Source organism: Trichechus manatus, unplaced genomic scaffold, assembly GCF_000243295.1.
Source record: "Trichechus manatus latirostris isolate Lorelei unplaced genomic scaffold, TriManLat1.0 scaffold00002, whole genome shotgun sequence".
Classification (NCBI taxonomy): Eukaryota; Metazoa; Chordata; class Mammalia; order Sirenia; family Trichechidae; genus Trichechus; species Trichechus manatus.
In genome coordinates, this window is record NW_004443938.1 from 44,720,823 (window position 1) to 44,742,280 (window position 21,458).

General features: G+C 36.9%; 1 protein-coding gene across 1 annotated transcript in view; it reads left to right on the forward strand.

Moving 5' to 3' along the window:
- The window catches only part of ARHGAP18 (Rho GTPase activating protein 18), a 183,618-nt gene that overhangs the window by 98,535 nt on the left and 63,625 nt on the right, over positions 1-21,458 (forward strand). Inside the window, exons 2-4 of the mRNA XM_023727914.1 lie at positions 8,117-8,316; positions 11,238-11,473; positions 18,242-18,305. Coding sequence (XP_023583682.1) covers positions 8,117-8,316; positions 11,238-11,473; positions 18,242-18,305 — 500 coding nt within the window. The remainder of the gene's footprint in view (positions 1-8,116; positions 8,317-11,237; positions 11,474-18,241; positions 18,306-21,458) is intronic.

Genomic DNA, 21,458 nt, shown 5'->3' on the forward strand with positions numbered 1-21,458 from the left:
TTGTTGATTCTCTGTTTGGCTTAGTTTTTCGGATCTTTGTTGTGGAGGGACGGCGTGGTGCTTCTGCCTACAGCGCCATCTTGCCAGAGTCCCTAAGTGACTTATTTTTAAAGAAAAGGAAAGCTGAAAGTAATAGTGTATTTTATTCTTTTTTTTTTTTCCAAAAAGAGGAAGAGATAAAATAGGCAATAAGAAGTAAGTTTACATGAAATGTGACAATTAACTTAGTATGCCCTTAAAACGATAGTCATTGTGTTGGGTGGAAGAGATTAGAACTCCTTTCTCTGGGCTCTGGTGGCTGCCTGGGTTTGGGGAGCGGGGTGATATGGTATTGCTTTCTCATCAACTTCTTACTGCTTTCAGGCATTGTCCATGTTCTTTTTTTTCCTGGATGTCAGAGCCACTTCTAATAATTACTGCTTTCAGCTAAACAATAGTAGGCATTCACTTCCAAGGGGGAGGGTGGTGACTTGGGTCATTTATAGGCTACAGCGTTTCATAGTCATTCAAATTCAGCATATTCTGACTGACAGGCCATTACACAGTATTAATAGCTTCACCATCTCATGATGACAGTGATTACTTCTTTAATAACACTGCAGAAATGAAAGAGAAAAACGTACACATCAGAAATGTGTTTTTGTTTTATTTTTACAACGTAGAAATAATGTAAATGGGGAAGCAGAATGAATTTTTAAAATGTTTTTAAAAATTTAATTTTTTTCAAAACAAAGTTTTTTTTAGAAAAAGGGTTATATTTGAAGTTATGCTGGAGCATGACACAAACTATAGTTTAAAAACTGCATTGGAAAAGGTTTCTCATGCATTTTAAAGAGGTATGATTTGATTCCTAAATGTGTCTTCTTTTTTCTAGATAAATGTAGTGGCCATTTGAAAATGCTAATTATAGAGTGCATCAAGAAAATCACTTTTCGTTTTGCTATGTGCAGTACAAACTCAGAATGGTTAGGGTATTTAGTGAGAGAAAAGTAAATTCTACCCTTTCTTGCCTATTTGGTAGAATAAAAAGACCACTGGAGAAGAAATAAGGACACTGAACTTGGTTCTGCCATCACTTTGCTCTGTGACTTTGGGGAAGAATTAACCCTGGGGTCTGATTACCTCATCTAGAAAATGATGGGATGGGTTTGAATCTCTAAGGTCCGATCTCATTCTAAAGTTTATGCTTCAATAAATGTGGCTTTCTCTAAAATATACTTAGTCATTATGGTTGATGATAGTCATGATCTGAGTAAGAACTTTTTTTTTTAGAAGTTAAAAGCAGAACAAAGACAAAACAAAAGTAAACTTTATTCTATCTTACATCTCCCGACCCAGTCACTATTTGTCATCTGTTATGGATTGAATTGTGTCCCCAAAAAATATCTGTCAGCTTGGCTGGGTCATGATTCCAGTATTGTATAATTGTGTAATCTGATGTGATTTCCTTATGTGTTGTAAACTGTATCATTATGATGAGGTTGTATGTGATCTCCTTATGTGTTGTAAATTCTATCACTGTGATGAGGTTATACTGATGAGGTTTACAAGATTAGATAGTGGCTTAATGCAGTCTCTTTTGAGATATAAAAGAGAGAAGCAAGCAGAGACACATGGGAACCTCATACCACCAAGAAAGCAGTGCTGGGAGCAGAGTGTGTCCTTTGGACCTGAGATTCCTGGGCAGAGAAGCTCCCAGACCAAGGGGAGACTGATGGATCACAAGGACCTTCCTCCAGAGCCAACGGAGAAAGCGTTCCCCTGGAGCTGACACACTGAATTTGGACTTGTAGCCTACTGGACTGTGAAAGAATAAACTTCTCTTTGCTAAATACATCCACTTGTGATATTTCTGTTAGAACGGCACTAGATGACTAAGACATAATCCACTGGAAATAAATGAAGCATAGGAGCATGAAAGAAAGCATAGCTTTTTTAGAAAGGATCTTGTAAAGAAAACAAAGCAAAACAAAACAAACAACAAACAAAAATAAGTCCTTGCATTATAGGACTTTAAGAAAGCTGACTTTGGGACACAAAAAATGCCTATGAAAGGGACAGAATTAGGATATAAACTGATATGAAGTGTAGCAACTGAACTCTTAATAGGATTGTTGTTTTAATTCCTGTTGAGTTGGCCCCTGACTGATGGCAATCTCACACACAACGGAATGAAAAACTGCCAGGTTCTGTGCTATACCCATAATAGGTTGTGGATCGGGACTGTTGTGACCTATAGGGTTTTTGTTGACTTTTTTTTGGTAGTAGATCACCAGTCATTTCTTTCTAGTCCATTTCAGTCTGGAAGCTTTGCTGTTACCTATTCAGCATCATAGGAACATGCAAGCCTCCACTGACAAAACAGGTAGTGCTTGTGCATGAGATGCATTGGCCAGGAATCAAACCCAGGTCTCCCACATGGAAGGTGTGAATTTTACCACTGAACTACCACTGACCCTATTTTTGATAGGGTAAGGTACAAAAAAGTAGAAAGTAGACCAGATAGTTAAATATGATTTCAAAGAAACATCTTAGTTCCAAAAAAATCTGCCTTGAGATGATTATAGAACGAAGGCAGAGATAACAAAGGGGACATTAAAGAAAATGCATGTCTTCAAATGCACTGACCAAAAAAGGAAACTACAGAGTACTACTGCCCCTTTACATGATGGGTAAAAGCAAATGATGAAAGATATTGGCAAGGCAGGGCTTTTTAAATGACGATTTTACTGTTTCCGTTATTATAGTATAGATTAAATATGGATATGCCATTGGAATAAGTCCCAGTTTTGATGGAAGGCTGCAAAACTAAAATAAAATAAACAAAAAAGTAGGTCAAGAGTCAGTAGGAAAACATGTCTGTTTCTCTCAGTAGGGCTTGCTGGAGCATTGCCTGCAGAAATGAAAAGACTTTCAGATCTATTAGGTGGTATTTTTAAAAAATTCTAGAGCAATTCTTTTCAAAGTGTGGTCTGTGAAAATCTAGGAGTCCCCAAGACCCTTTAAGAGGTCTAAGAGATAAAAACTATTTTCATAACAACACTATTTGCCATTTTCACTCTTATTCTCTCATGAGAATACAGTGGAGTTTCCCAGAGACTGTGTGACATATGCAGTGATATTGCAAAAGATTCAATGAAGAAGCAGATGTAAGAATCCAGCTGTCTTCTACAAACCCAAACATTAAAGATATTTAAAAAAATGTAAAACAATGCCATTCACTGCACTATTTTTTTGGAGGAGGGTTGGAAAACAGTTATTTTTTTTCTTAAAAATATGTTATTTACGTTAGTATGTTTATTACTGTTTTTAAAAGAATTAATATTTAAATTTTTTTCAGTTTTAATTGCTAATAATATAAATATCAATAGATATAACCAACATAAGCATAAACTGTTTGGGGTTTTTGAAAATTTTTAAGAGTATAAAAGTGTCCTGAGACCCTTTCTAAAGGGTAATTTCCTCTGAACCTTCGAAGGAGGCAAGGATGATCTTATTCAGTTCTGGGAGAGATAGTTATATATAGTCAGCAGTTTGAGTGTTAATAAAGATACTAGCTTGAGTGCCCTCTTAATGGTTGGCGTATAAGACATTTCAGTAGAAATTGTAGGTTGATAACTGTCATGGATTGAATTGTGTTTCCCAAAAATATGTGTCAACTTGGTTAGGCCATGATTCCCAGTATTGTGTGGTTGTCCTCCATTTTGTGATTGTACTTTTCCTATGTGTTGTAAATCCTATTCTCTGCCTGTGGTTAATGAGGCAAAGTGAGATTATGTTAAAGAGGATTAGGGTAGGATTGTAACATCCTTACTAAGGTCATATCCCTGATCCAATGTAAAGGAAGTTTCCCTCGGGTGTGGCCTGTACCACCTTTTATCTTATAAAAGATAAAAGGAAAGAGAAATGAGTAGAGTGTGGGGGACCTAATACCACCAAGAAAGCAGCACCGGGAGCAGAGCGCATCCTTCGGACCCAGGGTCCCTGCACCCGAGAAGCTCCTCGACCAGGGGAAGATTGATGACAAGGACCTCCCTCCAGAGTTGACAGAGAAAGAAAGCCTTCCCCTGGAGCTGACGCCCTGAATTTGGACTTCTAGCCTACTAGACTGTGAGAAAATAAATTTCTCTTTGTTAAAGCTATCCACTTGTGGTACTTCTGTTATAGCAGCACTAGATGACTAAGACAATAACTCACAACAAACCTGTGAGAGCAGACAGGAATAGTGAGACTTAAAAAAGTTAAGTGGATTTCCAAAGATTATAGAGATAGTAGAGCTGAAATTATAATTTGGTAATTATGACTCCCAGTCCCATATGTTTCCATTTCATTTTGCTAACTCCAAAAATGATTGCATTGATACTAGGAAGAATCATCAAACAATCAATTTGAATCCATCTAGTAGACCACAGCATAGTACATGGCAGTCACTACCTTTTTGTGAAGAATGAACTGTTTGACTATTTTAATATCCTCTATGACAAAATAGGAGTTCCTGGGTGGTGCAAACTTTTAACATGCTTGGTTGCTAATTGAAAGATTGAAATGTCAAGTACTCAGAGGTGCCTCGAAAGAAAGGCCTGGCTACTGACCATGTTTTTACGCAAATAATGTGCTCCTTCTACTTTTGTTTGCAAACTGTGCCCTCCCCCCACCAGGTATTTTCGTAAGTATGCTATGCTTTTTTTTTTTTTTTTACAGCAATATGTAAAAAAAAAATTGGCATAGAGCACTTATGAAAATACCTTGCAAGGGGAGGGCACAGTTGGCACACAAACATAGCAGGCATGTGTTTTTCGCATAAAAATATAGTACTTCCAAAAAAAATCAGCCGTTGAAAACCCTATGGAGTACAGTTCTACTCTGACACACATGGGGTCACCATGATTCAGGGCTGATTCAAAGCCAACTGGTAAAAAATGACAAAATAAATAACTTAATATCCTGAACTCAGGAGGTAGCATATGATCAAGAACCAATGGTATTGAAGGAAGAAGCCCAAGCTGTACTGAAGGCGTTGGCAAAAAACAGCCTCCAGGAATTGATGGAAAACCAATTGAGATGTTTCAACAAATGAATGCAGCAGTGGAGGTGCTCACTCATCTCTGCCAATAAATTTGGAAGACAGCTACCTAGCCAACCAGCTAGAAGAGATCCATATTTATGCCTATCCCAAAGAAAGGTGACCCAACAGAATGCGGAAATTATCAAACAATATCATTAACACCACAAGTAAAATTTTGCTGAAGATCATTCAAAAGTGGTTGCGGCAGTACATAGACAGGGAATTGCGAGAAATTCAAGCTGGATTCAGCAGAAAACGTAGAAGGAGAGAGATTATTGCTGATGTCAGATGGATTCTGGCTGAAAGCAGAGAATACCAGAAGGATGTTTACCTGTGTTTTATTGACTATGCAAAGGCATCGTACTGTGTGAATCATAACAAATTATGGATAACATCGCAAAGAATGGGAATTCCAGAACACTTAATTGTGCCCATGTGAAACCTGAATATAGACCAAGAGGCAGTTGTTCGAACAGAAGAGGATATTGCATGGTTTAAAATCAGGAAATTCAAAAGGAGAGTATATTCTAAGAAGAAAAGACGTGACATGCATGTTTGTTGATGTAAACTGTAATTAAAGGGTGTTCAGTTGTTTCAGTTGGATTTTTGCAGGAGATTAAACTACATGGCAGGCTGGCTAAGGAGGGTAGTTTATTACTGGATGGCTGCCTCCTCCCCACTCTCCACTCCCTAATATTTCAAAAAGAAAATGTATTCTTGCAACACTTACCTGTGATCAAAAAAAAAAGCAAAACAAAACCCCCAAAAACCCTGCTTTCCATGACTTAGTATCTTCAGGTTATCACAAGCCTGTTCAGCTTCTGAATCTTATTAAGGTTAAAATATTGAGTTGATTCATCAGCACTAAGGTATTAGATTTTTGCTTTATGCATGTTTTGAAAGCCAGGCTTGATATAGAAGGTATATTTACATAACAGTGCTCTTACTCTATGCCCTTGCATTTTTTCACACATGCTGTCTTAATGGAAATTTACTGGAAAATTCTTAACCAGAATAAACACATTCCTTCAAGAGTGAAAGGTTGACTGTACTTCTAGTTCAACTGCACCTCTTTTCCTGTAAGCAGATAAATCCAATTATTTGGCATTAGTCATTATACTTCACTCAGTCCACAGTACTTATTGCAGTCTCCCATGGGCTAGGAGTTGTGGGGGACACAAATAAGGTAGATAATCTTGAAGTATAATGCGAGTTAAAACAAAAACAAGAATTAAGCATCTATGTATTTGACATGAAGAAAACAAAATGAATCTGGCAGACATTCTGTAAATTAGCTTTAGCTGTTCTGTTGATCTGCTAATCACAGAAAAAAATATGTATATGTGTGTATACACACACACACACAAATATGTGTATGTATGTATAAAATTTGCTTTTTTTTTTGAGAGAGAGAGAAATAATTTTCTCATTCACATTTTAATTTAAGATTCAGGAGTGTGAACTCTAAAATGAAAACATTGGCTGTAATAATGACCACTAAGGAGAGAGAAAGAAAGGAGGGTAAGGTGTAGACATAAACAAGAGGACTATGGCCAGGAAGAAACCCTTGAATTAAGGGATGGAGGAGGCAAACAATGGACAATGGAGACCTGAGGAAAGAGATTCACACAAACATATCTAAACTTTCTGCTGTTGGCCCTAGTCCCAACACGCACCCATCATCATCCTAGGGTTGCTACTGGGGAGAAATTTTAGCAATTGTTCATTCACTCATGCAACCGGAATTAATAATGTGGGGAGTCAAGGCAGAGAGAGAATCATTTTTAATGGAACAAAACTGCCTTATTAGTATATTAACAGCTAAATACTCAGTTATATTGCATTTATTTGTTGCAAAAGCCAATTAATTCTTGACTTTTTCTAACAAACCAGTTGCAATTAAAAGCCAATTCTACTGTTTTAAACTAATTATGGGAAAGACCAGTTTAAATGTGAAAATATTCACTCACTATTAAAACTTTTTTTGTTTGTTGCATTTTATTTTATTTTAAATATGTGCAGTCAGTAAAACCAACTTAGCAAAATATTACTTCCTAGGAGTTCTTGGGAGATAAAAGACCAATTTGGAATTATAATATCAAAATGCTAGATTACCAATTATTGTACCATTTAAATTATATTTTTAAAATTATTGAATATAGAAGAAGGGCACCATAGCTGAAAATTTTCCTCTTTAAGTAATTATCCTTTTCTTCTATCTCAATAAAAATAAATAAATTTAATATTTCTATTGTATATGGGTTTTTATTTTAAGCTCCTTTAATTCCATTTTAGAAGTGAGTGGGATGTGAATTATAAAGAAAATGTTTTATTTGAAATCATAAAAATATTTTTATTCAATTTTTTCCTTCATTGATAATATGTAAAATGTAAATGCTTAAGAGGTAGTTCTTAACTTTTCAGAATTGCCAGATACACGAGATTTTACCATATTTAAAAATTGATACATTTAAATATTAGATACATTTATAAGTAGAGATTAAAAGTTGCTCTCTATAATAGTGTAACAACAAACTTTATAAATTATCTTTCCCTTTATAATTCAGCTCCAAAAATAAAATGGAAACTTAAATCATGCTTCTTTCATTTGTTACAGATACTTGCTGTGTAAGGGTTGACTGAGTTTGTTTTACAAATATAATTGATAAATATTGAATGTTGTATGAAATGCAACCACAATTTAATTAATAGCCTGTAATCAAGTTCCATCCTGTTGCTTCCTAAGAACAAAGTTTCAGATTTAAAAGTCTTAAAACAATTTTACTAAAATATAAATTGAAAAGTAATTTACCATATTACTAATTGTTGTTTACCATACTTCTCTGTAGAGAATGAAACTCTTAGCTCCTTCTAAAGCATGTTACAATCAGCAGCACCTCAGTGTAAACAGTCTCAAAATACTTAGTTTGGTTTTAACATAAGGAGAACTTAAGGAGTTTCCAAATTCTCTAACTCGATGCTGTGATGTTTTAGAAATTGTCCTACTTCCTTATTTACTAAAATGAACAATGTTTTCTTTTGAATTTATAGTCGTAGATACGGCCAGTACACGATGAACGAGGAAAACACAACCAAAGTTACAGAGAAGCCACCATTTGATCGATCAAATTCCCAGTATTCTTTGGATGAATTATCTATGGAAGACTATTGGACAGAACTAGAAAATATCAAGAAATCTAGTGAGAATAGACAAGAAGATCAAGAGGTGGTTGTCGTCAAAGAGCCTGATGGTAATAACTAAATAAATGAAACTTTTTTTTTGGGGGGGGGCATATGTATTTATGGGAAATAATGCATGGAAAGAAGAGGAGAAAAAAAAATTGAAACTAGGATAATGTAAAAGGCGATGTTAGTTACCTTTTACCTTGAAAATTACTTGTTTATGGCAGATTTAAGAATACAGCTGCCAAATAAAGGTGACATGAGTAAATTCACCTGGTCCTAGATATGACTAGAATCTTGCTGGTGAAGTTTACTGAATCGTAGACTCTTAGGGTTAGATTTGACAGCTGAGATCATTTAATCTCCCCTTAAAATCCTTCTGTGAGATCCTTGCTGTGTGCTTATTTGGAGTACATGTAAGTACAGATGGAGATGGAAAGCTCACTACTTTGCATTGATACCATTTTTCCTGTGGTCAGTCAGCTTGAGCTGTTTTAATGTTCTTTATTTTATTGACTTGGCAATCTGCTTTTCTCTAACTCAGACTCGTTTGCTATATCCTGCCTCCCAAAAGAGCAGAACAAGCCTATGCTACTTTAAATATTTGAGAATAGTTATCTTATTCCTAGCCAAGTCTTTTTTAGAAGGAAAACTCACATAAACCAATCTTTTTGGGTGGTTTTCAGAGCTATCCTTGTCCTGGTCATCTTATCTTTCAAAATTTGCTTATTCCAGATTGGGTGAAATGCCACAGGTTTAGCTAACTATTCTAAGGCTATAGATTTGGATAGTGTAAGATGGTATTAACTTTTTTAGCCTCTATATTTGCTTCTTTCTTCTATTTTTTCCATAATTTCTCTAAAGTCTCTTTCCAGCCGTATTTCCTACAGTCTTCACTACTGTACTTGACATTCTGGGAGAAAAATGCAAAATTTTACATTTCTTTTCTGAAATTTCAGATTGTTTTTTCAACCACTTAAATTCAAGCAGTTAGCAAGTTTTTGATACCTAATTCTATCATCTGTTAATTCCCTTTCTATGCTTTATGTCATCCATAAAATTTAAACTTTTATGTATAAATTTATATAAATTCCAAACAGAAAAGGGCTGCTGTCAATTCCTCGTGACCCACTAATAGAGGCCTACCTCTCAACGGAATGCCTACTTAGCTAAACGGCTTGGAGCCTGTCGTTTAAGCAGCTAAATCTATGTAAATAAGTTTTTCTCCCTTGTTACAACATTGCTTTAAAAATCTATCAATGATACTTAAAAAAAGAAGAAAAAAAAAACCCAGAGAATTTTCCGTGATTTAAAATTTCTTAAATTAAAATATATATAATCTTATTCTTTTGTTTAGATTCCTTTTCATTTTCATTCTTTCTCAAATATATTACCAGTAAAGTTGAGCTTATTTGTGATAATGAATAGTACCTCTCAAATTTTGTGTCTCTGTTTCAAGAGAAAAACAGTATACAGGTTGTCTGCTGAATAAGGAGAGAACATGTTAGAGACAACAGTATTTAAGCCTGACTTAAAGGTTACTTAATGTAACTTAAAGGTTACATTACCGTTTGTCTTTAGCTGTTTTGTAATTCTTCGAGCTTAAGATAAATTCATATATTAGTGTTCACAATGTGATCATCAAAAAGACTGGGAATGATTCTACATGCCCAGGCCTTTTCTTCAGCTTTAAGTTGATTGAGTTTTACTTCTGTTTTTTTAACAGAACAAGTAACGATTATAGTAATCTTTTTTGATTTCCTTGTCCTGGCAATACCAGCTTTTTCTGGCAATTTGGTTTTATATACCTCTACTGAATTCTACCTTAACAGCATTAATAATAATGACTTACTTTTCATTTCAGTAAACAGTTTTTGTTGCCTGGCACACAGAATGCCTGGCCCCAGATTATAGTTTTTCAAGCCAAGGTTATTAATAATTGATTTTTGCCCTCAAGAAGTTTATAGATAGAAGGATAGGCAAACCAATCAGTGTTATACCAAGTGATATGAGCTGTATTAGTGCTTTGCAAAGCTCTTCCCACATAACATTCTCACATTTGGTTATAAGGTAGCCAGAGCAGCTATGCTTGAGTTTACAGATGAGAAAATGGAGCCTGCTTGAGGCTAAGTGACTTGTACAAAGTAGCATGGCTATCAAGGTAGAGAGATGAGGTACAAACCGAGGTCTTTTGTGTCCTGTCTGTGCATTTTCATTTTTCTCTCTTACTTATAAACACGGTGCTTGGAGTACATCACTTCTAGTTGTCTTCTCTTTTGCCTTAAATAGACCCTACACTATATTTGCTTTACTGTTTACTTCCTGCTTTCAGTATTTTGAATTGATTCAGTTATTTAATTATTTTCCTATAATAAGCTCTTTGCTGAAAAAATCTTCTGCTGTTTTTTTTCTTAATTTGTTAAAATAACATGAATCTGATGTGCTGACTAGGAGGATTGAAAAATTAATTTGGAATTGATTAGTTCCTGATGTCCAGATGCTCTTTACTTCTTTCCACATTCCCTGTCAGCTACAGTGAACAAAAATCAAGTATTCCCATAAATTAGTGTTGGACTCTGGGGTATTTAAGACTCTGCCTGAATTTAAGCCAAGAAACTGGGCTTTAATGCATGTCCCCAGCATTAACTCTCTTCTATAACTCTATGGAAGTAAGTTATCTTTTCATTGCTTGCTCATCTCTGGAAGGGAAACAGTATCATCTTCCCTAGTTAATCTGCTGGGAAGTTATAGAGGTTAATTACATGTGAAGTCATTTAATTTTTTTAATTGCATATATATGAAATGGATCTAAAATTTGATGTGTTTGTGGCTGGAGTTTATGGCAGTTGTCCAGGCTTCAGATAATGATTCTTAGCACTGTGGTTTGGTTGTAATAGAAGAGTTTAGGTGAGAGTTTTTAACAGCTTGAAACATGTAAAAGTTCTCACATTTTTAAAAACTTAAATACCATTTTTCTCTACTGTCTTAGAGGGAGAATTGGAAGAAGAATGGCTAAAGGAGGCCGGTTTGTCCAATCTCTTCGGAGAGTCTGCTGGTGATTCCCAAGAAAGCATGGTGTTTTTATCAACATTGACTCGGACCCAGGCAGCAGCTGTTCAGAAAAGGGTAGAGACAGTCTCCCAGACCTTGAGAAAGAAAAACAAACAGTACCAGATTCCTGACGTCAGAGACATATTTGCTCAACAGATAGAGTCAAAGGAAAAGGTAGGTTTTTATTTTGTTTTGCTATTAAGGCAAAGAAATTATTGCTTAGAATCAACTGGGCCAATCCAATTTAGTGCAAATCGTTAAAAACTTAGTGAGCACCTATTACATTCCAGGCACTGAAGCTCCAAGCTGGCAGTGAACAAGTGACTTAATCCCTGCCCTTCTAGAAGCTATCCTGATGGGGCAGAAAATTAAGCAACTTAAAATTCAGTGTGATACTCCTTGTGTTAGGGGAAGATGGTGCCCTTGGTGTGTTAGAGGTGGGCCTAACCCCATTGGGGTGGCAGGGAAGGCTTCCCAAACAACGTGACTGCCAATTGGCTATTATAGAAAAGTAGAATGTAGATGGTTGTTATCTATTAATTCTTATAGGAATATTTAATTTTTCATAGACTCCTTTTGGAATGAATGGAAGTAGAGTGTGAAGGAGCTAATTGCAGCTGAATTACAAAGTAGGAACCCTGAGACATGAAGAAACTTCCCTTTTATGCTTGGTGCTAAAGACAGTGCATATCATATAGAAGATTTCAGTACATATTTGCTAAAATGATTAATTTATTAATGGAAGCCAATGAAGTTTGGTAGAGATGGTGACACTCATGAGTGATTAGGTATCAGGGAAGGTATGGTAGAAGTACAAGGCTTGTATGACCTAGAACAGTGCCACCCAAAACAGCCAGCGAACTATTTGTTACTTGTCTGTTAGAAGATAAGAAGCTTGCACTGGAATATGAATTAACATTCTTCCTACATGGACAAAGTCTTGCTACCTACCCTTCTGCCCTCAAAGGGGGTGGGAAGAAGAAGTCACCTGAACCTAAATAATGTGCTTAGGGGCAAATTGATTTATTTCATGGTCTATCCACAGACCACACTTTCAGTAGCTCTAGCTTAGGAGACTCAGTGGAGTGGTTGGAATGAGACCAAAGAAAGGGAGCTTTGGATGATGATTGCGATGACCATAATAACAATTATAATTGTCACCACCATTACAGAACACTTACTATGCTAACTACTTTGCATGACTTATTTAATTCTCACAGTTGTCCTATGAATGAGATATTATCATTTCCATTCTATAGCTGAGGCTCATAGACTTCAAGTAAGTTGCTCAATGTCCTATAGATAGTAAACTCAAATCTATCTGACTCCAAAGTACATGCTTTTAATCACTCCCTGTCCTACTATATTTGGACTTGGGTTTCTATACATGATTCCGCTATTAAGCAATCTGAACATCAGGTTCCATTTATACTATAAATACAGGACAACAAAAATTTTACGATTCTTTAGAAAAAGTGGGGGAACGAAAGGGCTTATATTTAAGATACCTTTATGTCAGAGTTTTTTTTCACTTTTTATAGATATTTCGTTCTTCAGAATAATTCTTAATAGCTACGGATTGTTACTCCATTTGCATGGTCAGTTGTGGATCAAACCCAGTCCATTTTGAGGAGTTTCACTAGATTTCTACAGGCATATCTCTTGCTGTTGTGAGGCAGTTAAGCACTTGCTTACCACCCAGAGGATCTTTGGGACACCCACTAGAATTGAAGAACTGGACTAGGTTTCCAGCTATAGAAAAAAGAATGTTAGGGAAATATAGTATTATGACAGTTCCTTCCCAATTAAAGAATGCTTCATAAGTGTGTTAAAAGGAAGTGAAAAGGGGAAGGGTCAGAGACATGAGCCTAAGCAAAATATATGTTGTTGTTGTTGTTAGGTGCCATTTAGTCAGTTCTGACTCAAAGCGACCTCATGCACAACAGAACAAAACACTGCCCAATCCTGCGCCATCCTCACAATCTTTGTTATGTTTGAGCCCATTGTTGCAGCCACTGTGTCAATCCATCTCGTTGAGGGTCTTCCTCTTTTTCACTGACCCTCTATTTTGCCAAGCATGATATCTTTCTCCAGGGACTGGTCCCTCCTGATAATATGTCTAAAGATGAAATCTCAGCCATCCTCCCTTCCAAAGAGCACTTTGGCTGTACTTCTTCCAAGACAGATTTGTTCGTTCTTCTGCCAGCTCATGGTATATTCAGTATTCTTCGCCAACACCATAATTCAAAGGTGTCATTTCTTCTTTGGTCTTCCTTATTCATCGTCCAGCTTTCGCATGCGTATGAAGTGATTGAAAATACCATGGGTAAGGTGCACCTTTGTCCTCAAGGTGACATCTTTGCTTTTTAACCACAAAATATGTAATGTGGGATTCCTGCCAGTCTCCAAGAGAATGTTGTGATTCACTGCTAGAAGCAGCATTTTCCAGCAAATTCCTGGTATATCTGAACCACATGATTTGAGTCCAGGTAATTGGTGGATTGTATCATCTGGAGTCATTGAGAGAAATAGCACAAGTAAATTAAAATAATGTTAACTTGCTTACACTGCATGCCTTTAACTGAAACGCCACCACCCATTAGAAATTCGCTTTACATCCCCAATCCCTCAAGCAAACATGGGCTAGCCATCCTTATGTGCGGTTCTTCTGTTCTCAGAGTAAGAGTATATTCAATTCTTCCATTTTAAATGCTTCCTCATGAATCCCTTGCTGACACTAGGAAATATAATACAGAAATGAATACCATCTGTGCTGTCATCTTCAATTGCTGAGAAAAACAATTCTAACCACATGCTCCAAAATACATGTTCATATGTAAGATTAGAATCACTTATTATACTCCTTGTGCCACGGAGGATGAGCTTTCTGCAAGCTTATGGGCAGAGGGTAGAAGAATGGTATCGCTCTGCCCTGAGGTGATTAAAGTGGTGCCAGGAATACTCCTATTACTTCTGTGATTTGGTAGCTGCTGTGCACTGTCCCGGGCACTGCCAGTCTCTAAGTCGTACACTAATGGCCTACACATACTTGCCTTAGTGCTTTTCTAGATGCTTCTTAGACTTGAGTTGGAGAGGGGAGTTCTTCTTGGCTAACAGCTTGAGGTGAAATATGTGGTGACAAAGGTTATTTTCTGTGTTTTGGGTAGAGATGAAAATCCAGTAAAGTAATTATTTTAAAAATCTTTCATTCAGATAGACGTCTTCATATGATTCATCCTGACTCCTCTTTCTGATCCCTGGATTTCTTTTGAAGCCATGCTTAGGAAGGAGGACTTACTTACTGGTAAAGGAAGCCAGTCATATTTTACCATGTCCATAAATGCTTGGAGAGCTGCATTCTTCAGGTGTCACTGCCCCAACCCTTGAAAAAGGAGTTTTTTCAAATATCATAGCTTTTATTGCATGTTCGATAATTTATCTTTAATTATCTTTCATTTATTACCACTAGCTCTTTTTTATTTGAAAGAAATTCTATTTAGTTACCTATATGTCAGCTTGTATTTTTATAACAGTGTTATTGAGATATCATTCTCATACCATACAGTTTACCCACTTGAAGTATACAGTTCAGTGGTTTTTTGTATATTCACTGTTGTATAATAATCACCGCAATTAATTTTAGCACATTTTTATTACACCAAAAAGAAACCCCGTTAACAGTTAGTAGGCACTCCTTATTTCCTTGCAGCCCTCCGCTTACCCCCAGCTTTAACCCCAAAACACCAAACCAAACCCATTGCTGTTGAGTCGATTCTGACTCATAGCAACCCTATAGGACAGAGTAGAATTCTGCCCCATTGGGATTCCAAGGCTGTAATCTTTACAGAAGCAGACTGCCACATCTTTCTCCCACGGAACAGCTGGTAAGTTCGAACTGCCTACCTTTTAGTTAGCTGCTGAGCACTTTAAACACTACCCTATCAGGGCTCCTTTTTGATTAGGTGTAGTTTCAACTCATAGCAACCCTGTGTACAACAGAACAATACACTGCCTGGTCTCCGCCATACTCGCAATCATTGCTATATTTGAGCCCATTGTTGCTACCACTGTGTCAGTCCATCTCCTTAGTGGTCTTCCTCTTTTTCACTGACCCTCTACTTTACCAAGCATGATGTCCCTCTCCAGAGACTGGTCCCTCCTGTTAACATGTCCAAAGTATGTGAGACAAAGTCTCACCATCTTCGCTTCTAAGGAACATTCTGGCTGTACTTCTTCCAAGACAGATTTGTTTGTTCTTTTGGCAGTCCGTGGTATATTCAATATTCTTCGCCAACACCATAACTTTGGTCTTCCTTATTCATTGTCCAATACTTGATTGAAAATACCATGGCTTGAGTCAGGCACACCTTAGATTTCAAAGTAACGTCTTTGCTTTGTAACACTTGAGGTCTTTTGCAGCAGATTTGCTCAATGCAATATGTCATTTGACTTATTGACTGCTGCTTCCATGGATGTTGATTGTGGATCCAAGTAAAATGAAATCCTTGACAACCTTAGTCTTTCGCTGTTTTTCATGATGTTGCTTATTGGTCCACTTGTGAGGATTTTTGTTTCCTTTATGTTGTGATGTAATCTTTGGTCTCCATCTGTAAGTGCTTCAAGTCCTCTTCACTTTCAGCAAGCAAGATTGTGTCATCTGCATATCGCAGGTTGTTAATGAGTCTTCCTCCAATCTTGATGCTACACTCTTCTTCATATAGTCCAGCTTCTCAAATTATTTGCTCAGCATACAGATTGAATAAGCATGGTGGAAAGATACAACCCTGGCACATACCATTCCTGTTTTAAACCATGCAGTATCCCCTTGTTCTGCTTCAGCAACTGCCTCTTGGTCTATTACAGGTTTTGCATGAGAACAATTAGGTGTTCTGGAATTTCCATTCTTGGCAATGTTATCCATAATTTGTTATGATCCACACAGTAGAATGTCTTTGTATAGTCAGTAAAACACAGGTAAACATCTTTCTTTTAGTCTCTGCTTTCAGTCATGATCCATCTGGCATCAGCAATGATTTCCCTCATTTCATGTCCTCTTCTGAATCCAGCTTGAATTTCCAGCAGTTCCCTGTCAGTGTACTGCTGCAACCGTTTTTGAATTCTCTTCAGCAAAATTTTATTTGTATGTTATGTTAATGATATTGTTTGATAATTTCTGCATTCTGTTGGATCACCTTTCTTTGGAGTGGGCACAAATATGGATCTCTTCCAGTTAGCTGTCATCCAGATTTCTTGGCATAGAAGAATGAGCGCTTCCAGCATTGCCTTGGTTTGTTGAAACATCTCAATTGATATTCCATCAATTCCTGAAGCCTTGTTTTTCACCAGTGCCTTCAGTGCAGCTTGGACTTCTTCCTTCAGCACCATCGGTTCTTGATCATACGCTACCTCCTGAAATGGTTGAACATTGACTGATCCTTTTTGGTACAGTGACTATGTTTTCCTCCCATCATATTTTGATGCTTCCTGCATCATTCAATATTTTGATCATAGAATCCTTCAGCTTGAGGCTTGAATTTTTTCTGCAGTTCTTTCAGCTTCAGAAATGCCAAGCTTGTTCTTCCCTTTGAGTTTTCTAACTCCAGGTCTTTGCACATTTCATTATGATACTTAGTTTGTCTTCTTCAGTCGCCTTTTACAATCTTCTGTTCAGCTCTTTGACTTCATCTTTTTTTTTTCCATTTGTTTTAGCTACTTTATGTTCAAGAGCAAGTTTCAGAATCTCTTCTGACATTTGTTTTGGTATTTTCTTTCTTTTCTATCTTTTTAATGACTTAACTGCTTTCTTCAGGTGTCATGTCCTTGATGTCATCTCACAACTCATCTTGTCCTCGATCATTAGTGTTCAGTGTGTCAAATCTGCTCTTAAGATGGTCTCTGTATTCATGTGGGATATACTGAAGGTCATATTTTGCCTCTTGTGGACTTGTTTTAATTTTCTTCAGCTTCAGCTTGAACCTGCATATGAGGGATTGATAGTCTGTTCCGCACTCGGCCTCTGGCCTTGTTCTGACTGATGATACTGAGCTTCTCCATTGTCTCTTTCCACAAATGTAGTCCATTTGATTCCTGTGTATTCTATCTGGTGAAATCCACAAGTATAGTCACCATTTATATAGTTTAAAAAAGGTATTTGCAATGAACAAGTAGTTGGTGTTGCAAAATTCTGTCAATCTCCAGTGTTGTTCTTGTCACAAAGGCCTTATTTTCCAACTGCTGATCTTCTTTGTTTCTAACTTTTGCATTCCAATTACCAGTAATTATCGATGCATCTTGATTGCATGTTTGATCAGTTTGAGACTGCAGAAGTTGGTAAAATCTTCAATTTCTTCATTGTTGGCATTAATGGTTGGTGCATAAATTAGTAGATGAGCCCCTCTTAGGCAGCCTCTAATATACTTGCTATCTCTTTGGATTTGCCTATATTGGACATTTCATGTAAATGGAATCATACAATATGAAGGCCATTGTGACTTCTTTCACTCAGCATAATGTTTCCAATGCCCAACCATGTTGTGATGTGTATCAGTACTACATTTCTTTTCATTGCCAAATAAACCAAACAATATTCCTTTATATGGATATATTACATTTTATTTATCCGTTCATCAGTTGATGGAATGTTACTGGCTTTTGAACATGTTTGCTTTTCCCCCTCCACTGGCGATGTCCTTGATGATGTTCACTCTTGATATTTTTCATATTCTCCACAGGGCTTAGTAGGGCTGTGTCTTATGAGCCATAGCTAATCAAATATTTGTCAGATGATTGCTTGTTGATTATAGCCATATTTTCCCCCACTGTGATTCTTATAATTCTGAGTATATATCTTATACTTTAAAGGTTGGTAAGGCAATTATTTACAATACCATTTTCTCTGGTTGTAAGTTGGAGATGACTAAATGGCCCATTTTCTATCTTTAGGCTCCAGATGGCACTGAATCTCAGTCAGTCAGAACAAATGAAAACAAACACCAAGGAGAAGATGGTATGTTGGACCTGTTCTCTTGTGTTTTCCCATTTATTACTATAACAATCAGATACAACCTTTTAAAACATTCATCTTCATTTCTGGTAAACAAATTGTATTAAAATACTAAGGTAAGGTGCATTACGTGGATAATTACATGAGGCTGAGCATATAGTGGGCTTTTACTTTTTTTTTATGTTTGTGGATCTCTATTTGTTACAACATCTATATGCATAAATTCTTATCACTTCCAGATGTTTACCATGTGCCAGATACTATACAGAGAGGTTTACCTCATTTAATATACTCAAGAACCCAACCTAGTAGGTACTCGTCTTAATTATCTAGTGCTGGTGTAACAGAAATAATCACAAGTGGGTGGCTTTAACAAACAGAAGTTTATTTTTGCTTAGGGGGCTAGAAGTCTGAATTCAGGGCACTGGCTCTAGGGGAAGGCTTTTTCTCTCTGTCAGCTCTGGAGGAAGGTCCTTGTCTCTTCTGAGCTTCTGCTCCTGGGCAAACTTCATTTGGCTTGGCATCTCTCTTCCCTCATCTCTGCTCTGATCACTTATTTACACTCTTTAATATCTCAAAAGAGATTGACTCAAGATACACCCTACACTAATCCTGCCTCATTAACATAACAAGGACAGCCCATTGCCAAATGGGATTATAACCACAGGCAAGAAGTTAGGATTTACAACACATATTTTGGGGGGACCCAATTCAATCCATAACAGTACTATTCTTAATCAATTTTATGAATGAGAGAACTGCAGCTTAGAGATGTGAAGTCTCTCTCCACAGGTCACATATCTAGTGGGTGGAGCCAGAACTTCTGTTTATATAGCCTGCATCATGATCTCTAGCAAGGGAGGAAATTAGCTTTAATTATCTCACATTTATTACTAGCTTTTTTTTATTTTAAAGAAATTCTGTTTTGTTATCTATATGTGAGCCTACAATTTTTATTTTTTTTACAATTTTGTTTTATAACAGCTTTGAGATATCATTCTCATACCACATAAACCACCCATTTAAAGTGTACAATTCAATGTTTTTTGGAAACTTGTTCTCAAATTGAAAGCTCTTATTTCATAAATGCATTGTTTTTCAGAGGTTTCTTGCATAATTGATTACAGTTCTCCTTTTTTTCCTTTTTTCACATTTGTTATTTCAGAAATGATTTAGAAATTCAAAGCAGAGATGAAAATAAATATGAAGACTTTTTTAGTATTTTATCAAGAAAGAAATTATAGCTATTTCATTTGTTTATGAAAAGGAAAAGCCTTCTAAATTAAGATCATAGAGTTAAGCTTATAAATTTAGCCCTTAATGTATTGTTATTTGAAAAATTATGACAAAGGTGGCCTGTGGCTGCTGGATTCCGGTTCAGGGATTTGTCCTTTTCTCTTGTTTAGATTTTTGAAACTTGGTGCCTAGAGTGATCTTGCCATCACTAAGGTTGTGTTTGGATTGGGATTAGTGGGAAAATGGGTATCAGTGAACTGTGGAGGTCTGAGTGGTATTCCCAACCTTGCTATAAGAATCGTATGTTAGTGCAAGATTGTATGGGATATTTTGGAGTCTTTGGGCATTCAATATCTCTATTTTTCCTTCTGTATTTTTCTCAGAACTTCTCTCCTGTACCCCTGGCTTTAAAAGAAAACAAAACGTATCTATATCTCTGTATGTTGTTGTTGTTAGCTGCTGTTGAGTTGGCCCCTGACTCATTATGACCCCATGCACAATGGAATGAAATACTGCCTGGTCCTGTGCCAGCCCCGTGATCAGTTGCAGCTCAGACCATTGTGATCCATAGGGTTTTCATTGGCTGATTTTTGGGAGGTAGAATGCCAGGCCTTTTTTCCCAGTCTGTGTTAGTGTGGAAGCTCCACTGAAACCTGTTCAGCACCACAGAAACACGCAAGCTTCCACTGACAGATGGGTGATGGCTATTCATGAGGTGCATTGTCCAGGAATCGAACCCGGGTCTCCTGCATGGAAGGCAAGAATTCTACCACTGAGCCCCCACTGCCCCCACATATGTATATATAGTAAATAGATACATAAATGCTTGCATGTTTGTATATACACACATTTGTTGTTGTCGTTGTGTGCTGTCGAGTGGATTCTGACTCATAGCGGCCCTATAAGAAAGGGTAGAACTGTCTCATAGGCTTTCCAAGGCTGTTATCTTTAGGGAAGCAGACTGCCACATCTTTCTGTCATGGGGTGGCTGGTGGGTTTGAACCCCTGACCTTTTGGTTAGCAGCTAAGCTGTTAGCCACTGAGCCACCAGGGCTCCTGCATATACACACATACATATTTATATATTTATTAAGCACTTGCTGTTTACTATTATCCTATGGAGGTTTCTTTAGTCACATGTTTTATATCAGGATGAAATTACTGGGTGTTTCCCAAATCTGTGTACCAGCAACCATTTAAGTGGCAATCAAGCTAAGTCGACTAGCCAGCACTGGCCTGCTAGAGAGCCGGGTCATCAGGCAAGAAGAACCATCTGTGCCAATGTCAATATGCTTCGGGCTTTGGGAAAGAGTGGCGATTGCTAAACAGATACTGAGGGAAATATTGTTCTTCACTGGTGTTTTCTTCCCTTGCCAGAGATCGTGATGCAGGCTATATAAACAGAAGTTCTGGAAGACAAGTTCATTATATGAGTGCTTTCCAGCCTAGCTTGCAGCAGGCAAGTGAAATGTGACAAACTTGCTGCCTGATTTACATCTGCTTTTGCTAGAATGCTATGAAGTGGGCATAGAGCCTCAAATCAGAATAACAAGAGAATCTGTGTAAAGCCATCCAAATCACGGAGTATTTACTACCGCACCTGTTCTGGGCAATGCCATGCTCTCTAGCTAGCCAGTGAATTATCCAGTGTTATGCAAACATTGGAAGGTTCAGAATGAAATGCATGGAAAACACTGTCAGGAGTTCAAAAGTGAGGCTGTTTCCACCTGAAATCCAAAGTCGTGGACAACATGGTCTGCTTTCAATGTTTTTCCCACACTTGAGTTTTTATACATGTCTATTTAAAGATGCTTTTTTCTAAATGAAAAAAGTTATAAAGCTTTAATGTTATTTGTGTTATTCTTCACATTTCCAAATAATTAATCCACTGTTAAGTATTAGTCTTAACTTTTCATCAAA